Below are 12,507 nucleotides of genomic sequence, written 5' to 3' on the forward strand. Positions count from 1 at the left end.
GCATCAAGAAGGACATTTGATATCGCTAACCTCGAATAATGTCCCGAATCTGTTTCTCTTTTCTTGCCATCATGGCCTGCTTGCCTGAGAACCGAATCCCTGAATCTATTGAAAGTGCATCGAGATCACATGGAGGTGTCTACTGTGTCTTCTGTATTCGCACGGAATAGTACAAAAGAGACGATGCAGAGTAGGTGTGAAAGAGATATCCGCAAACTTTAATTAATCCCAAGTTTACAGCAAGTGACCAAACTTTTCCACGATCACGGACCATCTGACCAAGAAGACTTGTTGATTGGAGCCATCCCAAGCCTCCGACATCATGGAAGCTTTTATACAAAATCACGTCGAAGGGCTTATGCCCCCATTTCACTGCATGCATTCAGATGCGTCATCAAATTAATCTTTTCATGACAAACCATCAACGGATTGAGCAGGTTTGCCGCGAGGATACTATATAAGACCGGAGGTATTGTGACACTGGGTGTTCTGAGACACGGAATGAGTGTACGAGATGATTTGGCGCTTCAGTAGTCATTATGTTGAACGGACGAACGGTCGATGAATCCGATATTGGCGAGTGCTACTGCTGCTGCTTTCTTTGCCACATTCCGTCCCCGTAAACCCTAGCCCGCTGTCTTGCCTTGCCGCCCTTCCTCTTCTCTGGCCTGCTATTCGGTCATGTATGCCGGGGAGAACTCGAGCCTCTGAAGCTATGGGACCACGTGGACTGTAACTTCCACCATTCACCTTCAAAACAGGTTGACTGGAGGAAGCGTGGGCGAGGAGACTGTCGTGTTGAGGAAGAGGTTGCATTGTGCTTTCAGAGGAGATCCATATGTCAAAAGGGTTATGCTTCATTTATAGGCTTGAGTACTTAGCTGAATTGGCCCCCAGGGAACCCGCAACCAACCTATTCAAATCGTCTGTTTTGAAGTAAAAGTGGCTGAGACGCGGACTGGATTCCGATGATCGAATTCGGCGAAAGTGACCCCGTTTGTGTATCAAGACGCACACGCAGTTCGTCATGTTTACCACCGTTCGAGAAAGAAAGTCGTGGAATTCCGCATGACTTCCTCGCCAATTCATATGTCTGGCTGCGTCTCTCATTGGCTCAGAAGTATCGCAGCGACATACGGTCACGATGAAGGAGTGTGGAAGAGGTGACCGCCTACTTCGAATCTAGCAATAACGCCATCAAATCACTGGGTCCAAATGGCTGCACATCATGCTTCACCTTCACAAATAGGAACGGAACGCTGAAAGATGAGAAATTGTTACGGAAATTCTTGCTGAAAATTATTGACAGCACTAAATAGTAACGAAAGACCAAAAGAATACAACAAGAAGCAACACCAGCGCTACGCAGCCATCTGAGGCGAAACAGCAAAAGACGAAGAAGCTGGGATGAAACCCCCCGTGGAGGCATCAACACAAAGGGCGGAGGACCAGCTGTCGTTCTGCACCGTCATCAGCTCTCCGCCCAAGGGCAGGCTTGGCATCAGTGCCGCGCTGGGGTCATCGTTCTCACCCAGTTCATCGCCCCTATCCGGTCCATTGAGTGTGAGTGTGGCCTTGACGAAAGCCCTCAACGAGTCCATGGCAGCGTCTTTGAATGCCTTGTTCTCTTCAGTATCCGCGACGGTAGGTCTGTTGAACCGCACGAGCGCATTACGGAAACCCATCCACAAGACGTTGTCTGCATGATGGAGAGCCACATGAGACGTCAGTCTGGATCTCATGAATAGGCCGCCCTCATCTTCGCTGGGAACAGAGAAATCGGAATCATCAAAGTCTTTGGGATAGACCAAAAGCCAGCAGACACTCGCCAAAACCTCTGCATGAGACAGATGCATGGCCTCGATGGACAGGCTCGCCCACTCCGGCCAGTCGCCTTCGATCGTGCACTGCTCTCTAAGTGTGCCCCATAGCGTGCCGTATAGCTCGAAGAGGTTCTTCCATGCCTCTTGGTATTGGTCAGGTTGGATGTCAAGAGTAAGCAGCGCTACGTTGATGATGTTGCTGGATATGCCGTAAAGCTTTGTGTGGCACCATGCGAGGCATTGCCGGATAACATGCATGGTCGGTGACGAAGGCGCTTGGTTGGAAAAGCTGCCAGCCTGCACCTGGTTTTCGATGCCGCCATTCAAGACCCGGGAGTCAATAGTATTGATGACTGATCCCAGCCGCAACCTATCTACCTCCGCGAGTATTTCCCGATGCGTCACGATGAAGTTGTCGAGGAGAATGTAGTGGATCAAGTTGATCGACCCTCCAACTGGGGACAAGAAGTTGTCGACGGCGGCTGTGATGCTCGAGATGAAGTTGGCGGCAGGCTGTGTCATATTTCCCGCTTCGTCCTTTATAGGGTCGCGAACAAGAGCATGCAGGAGGCGGTGCTGTGCTAAATCTTTTCCGCTCCAGGAAGGGGGGATGTGTTCCTCCAACAGGCGCAAGGTAGCTTTGCGCTGTTCCTTTGTCTCGGCAGATCGAGCAAGAGCTATCAGGTCTAGTCGTCCATTCGCACCTGTACCTGCGTTGTAGTACTCAATCCACGCGCCCTCGGTGTCGCAAACGGCGAGCAGAACCTCTGCAGCCTGAATAGCCAAAGGTACTTGATGCTGATATTCAAAGTCCCCAGGCGGAATGTCATGTTCGATGGCACACTTGGCCTCGCAGTCCTGGTCTTCGAGAGAGCTGTATTCGCTGCCGCCTTGGCTTTCTGGGCTGGCTGAGCTCTCGGGTTCTCCGATGTTGTATTTTCTCATTCCCCATTTCTCTAGCCTGTAAACCAACTGTCGCTTTCTGAGAAGAGAATCAGCTCCAAGTCCCCCTCGCAGAAACAGAGTATAACCGACGTGGCTTGAATATTGTGATCGTTCTGTAGGATTTCCCTCACCTCCTCGAGGGTTTTGCTTGCGTACAGCTCACAGATGATAGGCTTCAACCTTTCCCATTCCCCCTGCGGCTTTCGTCGGGCTCTCGTTTTGTTATTCATTAATTGTGCTTTCCGTGGGTTCCTCGACTTCCCTGGCATCGAACAAGAGTGATGGTGAAGAATAGGATTCCGGCCTCCGTCAAGGCAGCGCCATCGTTTCATTCATAAGGACATGGCACCACAAACTGTTGAGCGAAACCCCTCCCAGAAAAAGGCCGCACAGCCCAAGGCGAACTACCTTGGGGCGCTGTTGAGGCTCATTTTCGAGAGCTTTGTTGGCAAGGCTCTCCGTTTTGAATCCGCCTCATGGAACGCGGACGCCTCATGGGACGCGACCCAAAAAATTGGAAATTGGAATTTCATAGTATTCCGTCCATAAGTATAGTACTTTCAAGACCAATCAGCGAGGAGCAGCGGATTTCGTACTTTGTAAGTTGCAGCTGCATGCACAGCCGGCCACTGAACGTCGTCGGGCACGAATGGAAATGGTCTTCGCGCCCAAACCACCACTCACAAGATACAAAACCTAGTGGAGTCGCCTCCATTGGGTTGCGCGGCCGCGTTCGATTTGGCAATTCCATCTGCTCGGAAATTCCAGTACAGATGACCTGCCTGCCTCGGGCAAAGCGGTTCCAGCATAGTCGCATAAAGATGGCTGCAAACGCAGGCTCTCAGGGCGAAGGTGAATCAACGGGCAACGCAAGAAGAACGACCCATCAAACCCCCACAACACGCAAAATGAGTCCTCACCGTCCAAACGGCTGGTCGCCGGAAAGCGGAGGTCGTTACAAAGAAAAACGGGCGACAGAGTCCATAGCCGGCTTCGGCAAGATACCTTACACAAAACCGTCAGAGTTCGCGGGCCCGATTGCCCCAAGCGAATCACCGGCGCCGCGTGGTCGGAGACCGAAGCCTCACCGAGGGTTGCAGACGGCTGCCGACGAGGCGATTTCATCGATCGTCGCCGAAAAGGGTACCAGGATAGGAGAAGACGAGCAAGTCAAGAGGTACGGCAGCCTTACAAGAGAGACGGGGATTTTCGATCTCGTATCAAGATCAAGTTGGGGTTCTCAACAAAGCCTGGATGGTTCACCATCGTCGCGAAGAGTAGCAAGGAGTTTGGCTAGGTTAAACGATGCTGGAGATCGGTATTTCAGGGTAAGAAGATGGCCCCAGGTAGAAATTTCGAGCCCCGGGCTGACGCCTTTGGTAGCAACTATCCCACTCGAGGATGTGCAAACAAGATCGAGGGTCCAAGGGTGGTCCAAAAATGGTATGAGAAAGCTGGGGAAACTTCCCATCAACTTTTGGAGAACTGCAACGCGCATTGGGAAAAGGAGACCCGGGGATAGAGAAAATAGCCGTACATCGAGCCAAACAAGATACCTTACAATAATTCGAGCATTCGCTTAACCGCCACATCTCGGAAGAGTCCAAGAGGCGCCGAAATCGAGATGTGATTCCTTCGCCAGCGTGGAAATGTGAGCTGTGATTTGCGGCAGGCAGTCGGTAGTTACAGCGCCAGTTGTCTCTCCATGCTCGGGCGGTTGGATCGCGAATGCTGTCATCACAATCGGGACGTGAGGGGCAGGCAAGGTCGGGTGTGTCGAGGATGGGCCAGGTGACCGTGGCTGGCGTTGCCCCGCAATTTAGCCCAGAAGCCGGAGAAAAAGGTGCGGTGACGTGGGGATGTATCGACATGGTAGAAGTACCTCGTGTAGCGACACGGTTTCGTTGGCTTTGGAGCCAGCCGCGCACCGTGTCGTAGGTAGGTAGCTGCAGGAGGACGAGCTCTGGGTCGAGACCAGCCCGGCTGGTTTGCCAAGAATAGAGCGAGTGGCATGAGACGTGCAGTGGGCCGATGGATGTTTCTTTTCTCTTGCAAACCGCAGCTGGAGGCGAAGCACGACCGTTGGAAGAAGCAGAAACATAGGTAACATGCCGAAATCAGGCGAAATGGGGCTCGGTCAAAGTTCTGCTGATGGTCAATTTGTGACAATTTCTGACTGAGGGAGAAAGAACATCAGAGAGCGGTGTGTGAGGTAGTCGGTAGAGTTAGCTAGGTTGGCTGGGTTCAGTGGTGGTGGTGTTGGTGTGCGGCGCTACCATAGCTTCCGCCCCCCTCTCGAACGGCGTCCCGTTCCATTGGAGAATTGGACGACGGGTGTGCAGCAGTGACTGGAGTCTGTCCAGATGCGATGGTTGCGCCGATGCTGCATTCGCGGAAGTCGAGTTTGGAGGAAGAGGCAACGACACCCTCACAGGTGCAGGGCAGACCCGCCGTCTGGTAAGCATTGCTGGACGTCAGCCCAGGAGGGGAAGCTATGAGGTGATGATGATGGTGTCGGCGGATGGCAAGCAAGGGTCCCGTTTCCTCCAAGGTTCCAAGCAAGGTGTGCCGAAGAATTGACACACGGGTGTCCCTTGGGCCTGCTGTCAGCTGTGAAAGTGTAGAAAACGAGGCAGGTGGTGGTGGCTGATGGACGAAGTAGTTTGCCAGTCCATTGACATGAGCGCCCACGAAGAGAACACGATGCTCCGCTAGCAAGCCGGTCCGGTGCAATCAATGCCCAGAGACTGACGGTGTCGCCTCCAACGCTTCTCAATGACAACAATAGCGACGCTGGAGACGACGACGGGCTCGGCGGTTGCAGGGACGAATGTCAGTGCACCTCGGAGAGAGGCGATGGAGAAGTTTTGGAGCGGGAAAAAGTGGCCCTGAAGCATGGGGATCGGGATGGAGGGGGGTCACTGGGCTCAAGACGCGAGGTTGCGGAAAGTCGTCATACTTGTGCAAGGATGACCCAATCACGGATGGCCCTCCGCGGCGTCTTGCCCCCTGTCAGCCATCGGACTGCAGCTGCAATGCGCTCCACACCTGCCGCGCAACGCCTGGCGTGTGCTCCAGCTTCACCTCATTTCCTCACTGTTCAAGGTCGAGCCGTTCGGTCTCATCCTACAGTACTCGCAACCGAAAATTATCAGCAAGTGAGTGTACTTGGAAGGGCCCAATGCAGCCTCTTGCTTTTCTTAGCTCGTGTCGCAGGTCTGTCTGTGGCTTGCGCTCCATCTTTCGTTGTCTTGGCACCCCCATGCCACGGCCTTCGAATCCTGGAGCTGTTCCACCTCTTCAGTGCTAGGCAAGGTGGGAGTGGCTGTTGTATCACCCCATCAAGGTACGGGTACAGTGACTGTGATGGGTGTCTACAATCGAACCCCTGTAAGTTTGTAGGCGTGGTACCTCGTTAAGAGACTGTCTCTAGTCAGTACTTACTTTATTTCTATAGAACATATTTTCGTATCTGAGAATTTCTGTAGAACACATTTTCATGTCTTAGAAATGACGAGGCGATTCATGTAGAGGGGGGTACAAACAAACAAGGGTTGTATTGTACATGAACGGGACGAGACCAGCTACTGCGCAGCAGGCCGGGTGGCTTGCCTTGGGAACCGTTCAGTGCTTGAAGGCATACAAGAATCGTCAGCTCTGACGACAGCTCGCCATCTTGACCTTCGCGACTACTGACCTTAAAGTGTGGCTGCTAAACGGACAGGGAAGAGCAACAAACAGGGTTAGCCGGGGCTAGATCGGCCAGTCGACCGCCAATGCATTGGCTACGGCCAGCGGACTCCTTGTATCATGTTGTTGAACCGCCAAACGCAGGGCCGATCCCGATTCAAAGCGCTTGCCCGTCGCTCATGTGTACTGTACGTAGGCACGTATACCAGCTACCAGCTACAACACTGGTGAATGCCTCGATTCAAGGCCTCAAAAGATCCATCCACCGACCGAGCAGAGCAGGTCACCCATACACCTGCCTTACGTGCTGCAGACCGTATCCAATCGGTAGTAGGATGGTCCTTGGCCTCAGGTGTCAGCAAGCAGCCAACCCATAGCCTACCCAGCCAAGCGAGGCGTCCAAACAAGCACACACAAGCCCCATCCCGTCTCATTTGCTCGCTGTCCCTGCCCGTCCTTTTCCAAGCTTCTGTCGTGCACCTCAGGATTGGGTCATGCTCCTGACACGGTCAACCTTGGATCATGAGCAGCATGTGGCCATGGCCAGGGCGGGAGTCTTGTTGGGGACCACACACAGTAGTTGCCAGTTCCCAATTGGAAAGCGTAGTGTCGTCGTGGGGGGCGTGGCTATCGCGGACGTGGAGTTGTAAGGCAGGCGGCCCACGCACGTTAATGAAAGTGAAAGAGAAGGAGAAGCCGATGTACATGCAGCCCACGCCCTCAGCACCTACCTTCCTTTCCGGCCTGCACCAGGGAAGGTACGTCTCTTGCATCTGCGTTACACGCTAATGTGCCTGTGGCGAGTTGCTTCCCCGCAGATTTCGCATCCCAGCTGCCATCCATGTTTCTTTACCTGCTCGTTTAAATGCTACCCGCCTGCCGCCCATCCAACATGCGCCATCTTTCCTGCTTCCAACACGACCTCGCTGCACAACCAACAATAGCTTCATTGAAAGCTGACTGTGGATTGAGGATCGCTGGGAACGAATTCGACTTATTTCACCACCTTGCGATTTACGAGCTCGCGTCACGATGCCTACCGCCTCGGAGCGTATCAACGCATGTACGTCGTCGTCTTATCGTCGTCGTCTTATCCTGCACCTACTACAGCTTGCTAATCTGCCCCAGTGAACCCCTTCTCTAAGAAGGAGTCTCATAGCGCTGGGTCCATCACGACATACAAAGTCCTGACCATCTTGTCTTGGCTTCTCGCCCTGGTCGTCACCCTGTACTACGTCACCAACGAGCCTCACGATGGCTTCACGATCCGGAGGAGAATATGGGATCAGAACTACCTGTACCGCACCGCCTTCACTCTGAACGCGACCATTGTTGATATCTACTGGTAAGTTTGGAAGAACGCAAGACGGTTCCTGGTATTGACTATCTTAGGATTGTTCTTTTCATCCTCCAGATCGGCTACGTCGCCCATCTCTTCTCCAGCAACACCGATTACGTGAACGCTGCTGCCAGCGTCGGCTCTCACTTCGTCTTCCACAACCTGCTCCACTTCGCCTTCGTCATGCTGTTCGTGCGCTCCCACTTCGTCTGGGCCGAGCTCATCTTGATCATCAACTTCGCCAACCTGTCTTCGCTGTACTTCCGCCACAACACATATCCTCGTTTCATCCACTGGCCCGTCGTGTCTGCTCCCTTGGCATGGACTTTTGTTGCCATCTACTGGAACGGTGCGATCATGGTCCACGACCCCGACAACCTCGTTGCCCGCATCTTCGGCAACATCTTCATTTGGTCCATCCTTGTCTACGGTGGCTTCTTCATCACCATCTACAAGGTAAGTTTGGCAGGAGACGACTTCTCAGCCCACTCAACTAACCCGTCGCAGGATTACACCATGGGTTTCTCTCTCAGCGTTTTGTCCGCCGCCATCGGTGTTGCTCAGTTCTACGACAAGGTTATTGCCTTCCAGTGGATCTTTGCCTTCACCATCATGGCCGTCCTCTTCGTCTCGACCCTCGTCATTGCCTACCCAGCTTGGTCTGGCAAGGAGTACTCCTGGCCCCGCCGCTCCGCTCCGGCCGACCAGGAGCGTGCCCCTCTTTTGGCCGACGACCAGTAGATTCAGAATCCGCAACAACCTACCAGACAAGCAACCTCTGACCTGGGTGTTGTTCACAGAAGCACCAATAGAGTCAAGAACAGGTACAAACGAGGTGTTAAGAGGAAAAAAAGGACCCACGGAAGGGCGTGGGCATCGAAAATTTGCTTTCAAAATTGCTATGACAACTGGGTCATTGGTGGGATGGCATGTAAATAGCATTCTTTTGGTCACCCATGCGTAGGAGAGACGGTAATATCCCATTTTGTCAACCAGGCAGAGGATGACGTAGCTGTCGTTCTTATCGCTATCGCTATCGCCCGATAGCTGGTTATCGCAATGCACTAGTCTTGATAAGGAATAGCTCATTGTCCCCGTGCTCACCTTGCGAACCCGTCAGCCATCATGTGTACTTCTTCTCTCTGTTCACGACCTGAGTTGCTGCCTCACTCGGGTGTTGTGCAGTGCAGGGTTACCATGAGCCCGAGGGCATTTCCCTTTCCCTTCAATATTGGGAATGACATTTGCCAAATCTCCCGCATTGCCCGAATTTTGGCAACCCCCCGCGGGCCAAGATTCATCGAGCGTATATTCACCAAAGATGAATTGCACCTGATTCCAAGCGGATCAGAGAACAACACCCCGTCAAATCCCCTTAGATTCCGAGAAAACGGCATCGAAGACTTGAGGGCGCAAAAACAGTTGTGGAAGAAGGCCTCATTCGTGGCTGGAAGGTACGCACACCGTATCCAACTCCACCTGTCTAGCAGGGCTCGTTGAGCTGACAACAGGTCTCCGCCCGTCTCATGCAGATTCGCCGCGAAAGAGGCTACGATCAAGGCACACATTCAGAGACGCCTGACCTTCCACGACATTACCATCTTGAGAAAGACGCTGGTCGAGGGGCAGGCGAACGCGAACGGGAGCGGGCCGCCTGTGGCTGTGATCAAGGGTGCGAAGGAGGGCGAGCGGGCGCAGGAGGCCAAGATCACGATTAGCCATGATGGGGATTATGCCACTGCTGTTTGTATAGCTTATGAGCCACCTGTCGAAAAGATAGGGCACGAATGAGGATGCGCTGAGTAGAGTAGTCGAATTCGCGAAGGCATGGTAGAGTGCCTTGGTTGCCTGCCTGGCGAGATGCCTCGCAGAGACGGATAGTGAGAGCTTTTTTCAGTTAGGCTTCCACCAATTGTTTAACAGGCGCACCGGGGAAGGCAGAAGCGAATCGCCTTCCTGCCAAAACACAATTTGAGTCTCGGACCGTCATGGCATCAATTCTAACTTCAAAATTTGCCAGAACTTGTTCATACTACCTCTGGCGCAAACAGCTTTGCCACGAAACTTCACGCAAGCTCCACAAGCTCAAGCTGTGACAGCGCGCACGCACGCACGACCCCACGCAGCTACCCACTGCAAGCTACATAAGTAGGCTCTGTCCGCCTGACGTCAACAGCGAGTCAATTCGCTTCACTTGGCCGGCTGGCGCAATGGTAGCGCGTCAGCCTCCTACCTAGAGCGGGGTCTCAGGGTTGATAGCTGAAGGTTGTGGGTTCGAGTCCCACGTTGGTCGGTCTCTATATCTTTTGCCATTTTCTGTATGTTGAGCGGACACTGCGATGGATACTTTTTTCTCTTTTCTTTCCGGGCTCAAAGGGTTTCGCTTAGGGCGGGTGCGAGAAACCGGCTCAGACGGGGACTAGATACTGTAACACCATTATTATGACTTATGACATCTTTCTTTGGCTATAGAGATTTCGTGATCGGTCGCTTGGCAAGACATGAATGAATGAGTGCAAAGTTACCCAATCGACGATATCATGGTCACTGTCTGAACGCCTCGCGCTCTGAATGAGCGACTCTAGCGAATCGCAATGCTCTGACAACATTGACCAGCTCTGTCAAACCCCATCGTCGAACTGAAGGAAACTCGTCGATTGATCGAGTAGACGCCGTCTACATTCCCATACATGAAGATCGTATAAACCACTTGTTTCAATCCTCAAACGTTTGCTACGGCCGCAAGATCATCATGTCCTATTGTCGTCGCCATTGGAGTCTTTTGTTCGCTCTTTCAAGAATCCACGACCAGTCTTGATATGGTTGACCAACATTTTGACCGAGGCTTCCTGAAGCCGTGGCTCAAGTCATAATTACAAGCGCTGATTACCTTCACTTCTGCCGTCACCTTATTCGATGAACTTATGGTGTCTAGAGAGACTTGTAATTCGCGCACCACTCCCTCATGCTACCTCAACTCCCAAGACTATGGTTCTACGCAGGCAAGGCCCGGAAACCAGGACCTGGGTTTCGATCGCACTTGTTGCTGCTGCTGTCGGTGCTTTCAGCTCACTCAAACTTATTTGTAATGTCTGGTCACTCTTGCTGGCATTCCATCTGAAAGTTCTCTCGCCCAATCCAGGTGTTCAAAGTGCTAACCACCCTATCGCAGCTCAAGCCGTCTCTCCCAGGGCGACATGCAGCTGTCAGACACAACCAGCTGCAACTATGACAAAATTACTAGCTGCATGGTATATTCATTTTCAATCATCTTTGCGTCTTTTGCCTGCAAGCGAGTGTCCATATCCTCAACCATCGGCGAGGAGCTCCAATCCCGTACTCCGTACTTGACGCCAATGAAATCGAGGCATCCACGTGCTTCAGTTCCCATCCCCTTTGTCGTTTACCATCTATTTGGAGTATCAGCAAGAATAACGCAGTCATTTTCAAGTATCACAGATTGGCCACAGCCATGCAGATCTGTTGCGAGATATTGGCTTGCCTCTCGGTGTCTTCGGATCCATGATGCCGCACCTGAGCACCTCCGTAACGTATTGGCGGGTTCTCCGGTGGGTAATCCTAGGATTCACGTCCATCTTTAAGTAGTCATCCCATTCTGGTGTCAACGAGAACGAGGACCGCACTCAGAATGGTGGATACTTATCAGCGGACTTGTCGTTGGAAAACTTCAGAGCAATCATCGGGGACATCGTGGTTGCTCCTCAAATTCCAATAGTAGCTAGTCTACAAGCTCTTCATGTCCGTGTAGACGAGGAAGCATCGATCCTAGCAGGCGTGACGGCAACCATCGTCTTCCTTCAAGCTCGCCGTTACATACGAGTACGAAGTGAGCGGGCAAGAATCTTTCGAGCGTTTCATGCCGGAACATTATAGATGTGACGAGACAATGGGCTTTCGAATGACCAAGAGAGCACACGGTGTACCCTAGAAACATTTCTCGCCGAAAAAGAATGTGGATCGTGATGGCTTGCATATATACAGCTCTCTCTCGCACCATTCCGAGTAAAGTTCCCTAAGGACGATTTCCTCCTGCAGCATTCGATGAAGCAAGTCCAGCCCTACCAGCTCCGCCCTTGAATGTGTGGTAGGCGAGGGCCATCGTATAAAGCCTCGCGTCCAAGCTGCCTGTCCCATGAACGAATAAACTAGATGAAAGTCATGTTTGCCGTGGATTAAAGGAAGCTCGGGTCGCAATTCCGAAGTTTTCTTCTTATGGGGTTCCCTTCTTGTGATCTGTGAGCCAAGTCACTGTGTTTTGTGAGGGTATTTCTGGCTATAAGCGCGAGAGACTGGCGAGCGACAGAGTCGATGATACGAGCATGAATTCACCCGTTGGTCTGCGCCCTTAGTTCTGGGGTATCGAGTACAGTTCAATCTTCTGCAGATGATGACACAGACCTGGGCATAAAATTTGCTTGTCCGAGCGAATCGAGTTGTCTGAATGGTATACTAAATAGACACCCACCATCTGTCATGGCACATTAAAACACACTTGGCATTCCTCATCTTTGACATTAACACAGAAACTAAGGCCTTTCGAACATCTCGAGGGCATTGACATCGTGAGAGAAAATGCGAGAACTAAAAGGTCACATCTGTGTAGCTCTAAATGCCACAGATACACCGCTTCAGAAGCGGCCGGCTTCTGCCGTGACCAGGACGCCGAGATCTATATGTGCTCGTGATAGG

The 12,507-nt window shown here is 52.3% G+C and overlaps 2 protein-coding genes across 2 annotated transcripts; one reads left to right on the plus strand and one right to left on the minus strand.

Annotated features, from left to right (window-relative positions):
- Nucleotides 1–1,361: 1,361 nt before the first annotated feature.
- On the minus strand, nucleotides 1,362–2,998 carry GCG54_00013504 (uncharacterized protein; the record flags this gene model as incomplete). Its single annotated transcript, XM_045413357.1, has 2 exons — nucleotides 1,362–2,784; nucleotides 2,859–2,998. 2 exons carry the CDS (start codon nucleotides 2,996–2,998, stop codon nucleotides 1,362–1,364), a joined length of 1,563 nt encoding a protein of 520 aa, XP_045266329.1.
- A 4,492-nt stretch (nucleotides 2,999–7,490) lies between these two features.
- Nucleotides 7,491–9,588, plus strand: GCG54_00013505 (uncharacterized protein; the record flags this gene model as incomplete). Its single annotated transcript, XM_045413358.1, has 6 exons — nucleotides 7,491–7,521; nucleotides 7,587–7,803; nucleotides 7,851–8,253; nucleotides 8,305–8,534; nucleotides 8,988–9,251; nucleotides 9,330–9,588. 6 exons carry the CDS (start codon nucleotides 7,491–7,493, stop codon nucleotides 9,586–9,588), a joined length of 1,404 nt encoding a protein of 467 aa, XP_045266330.1.
- Between the last annotated feature and the right edge of the window lie 2,919 nt (nucleotides 9,589–12,507).

The sequence above is a fragment of the Colletotrichum gloeosporioides genome (genome assembly GCF_011800055.1).
Source record: "Colletotrichum gloeosporioides strain Lc1 chromosome Unknown consensus_31, whole genome shotgun sequence".
In the NCBI taxonomy this organism is placed as follows: Eukaryota; Fungi; Ascomycota; class Sordariomycetes; order Glomerellales; family Glomerellaceae; genus Colletotrichum; species Colletotrichum gloeosporioides.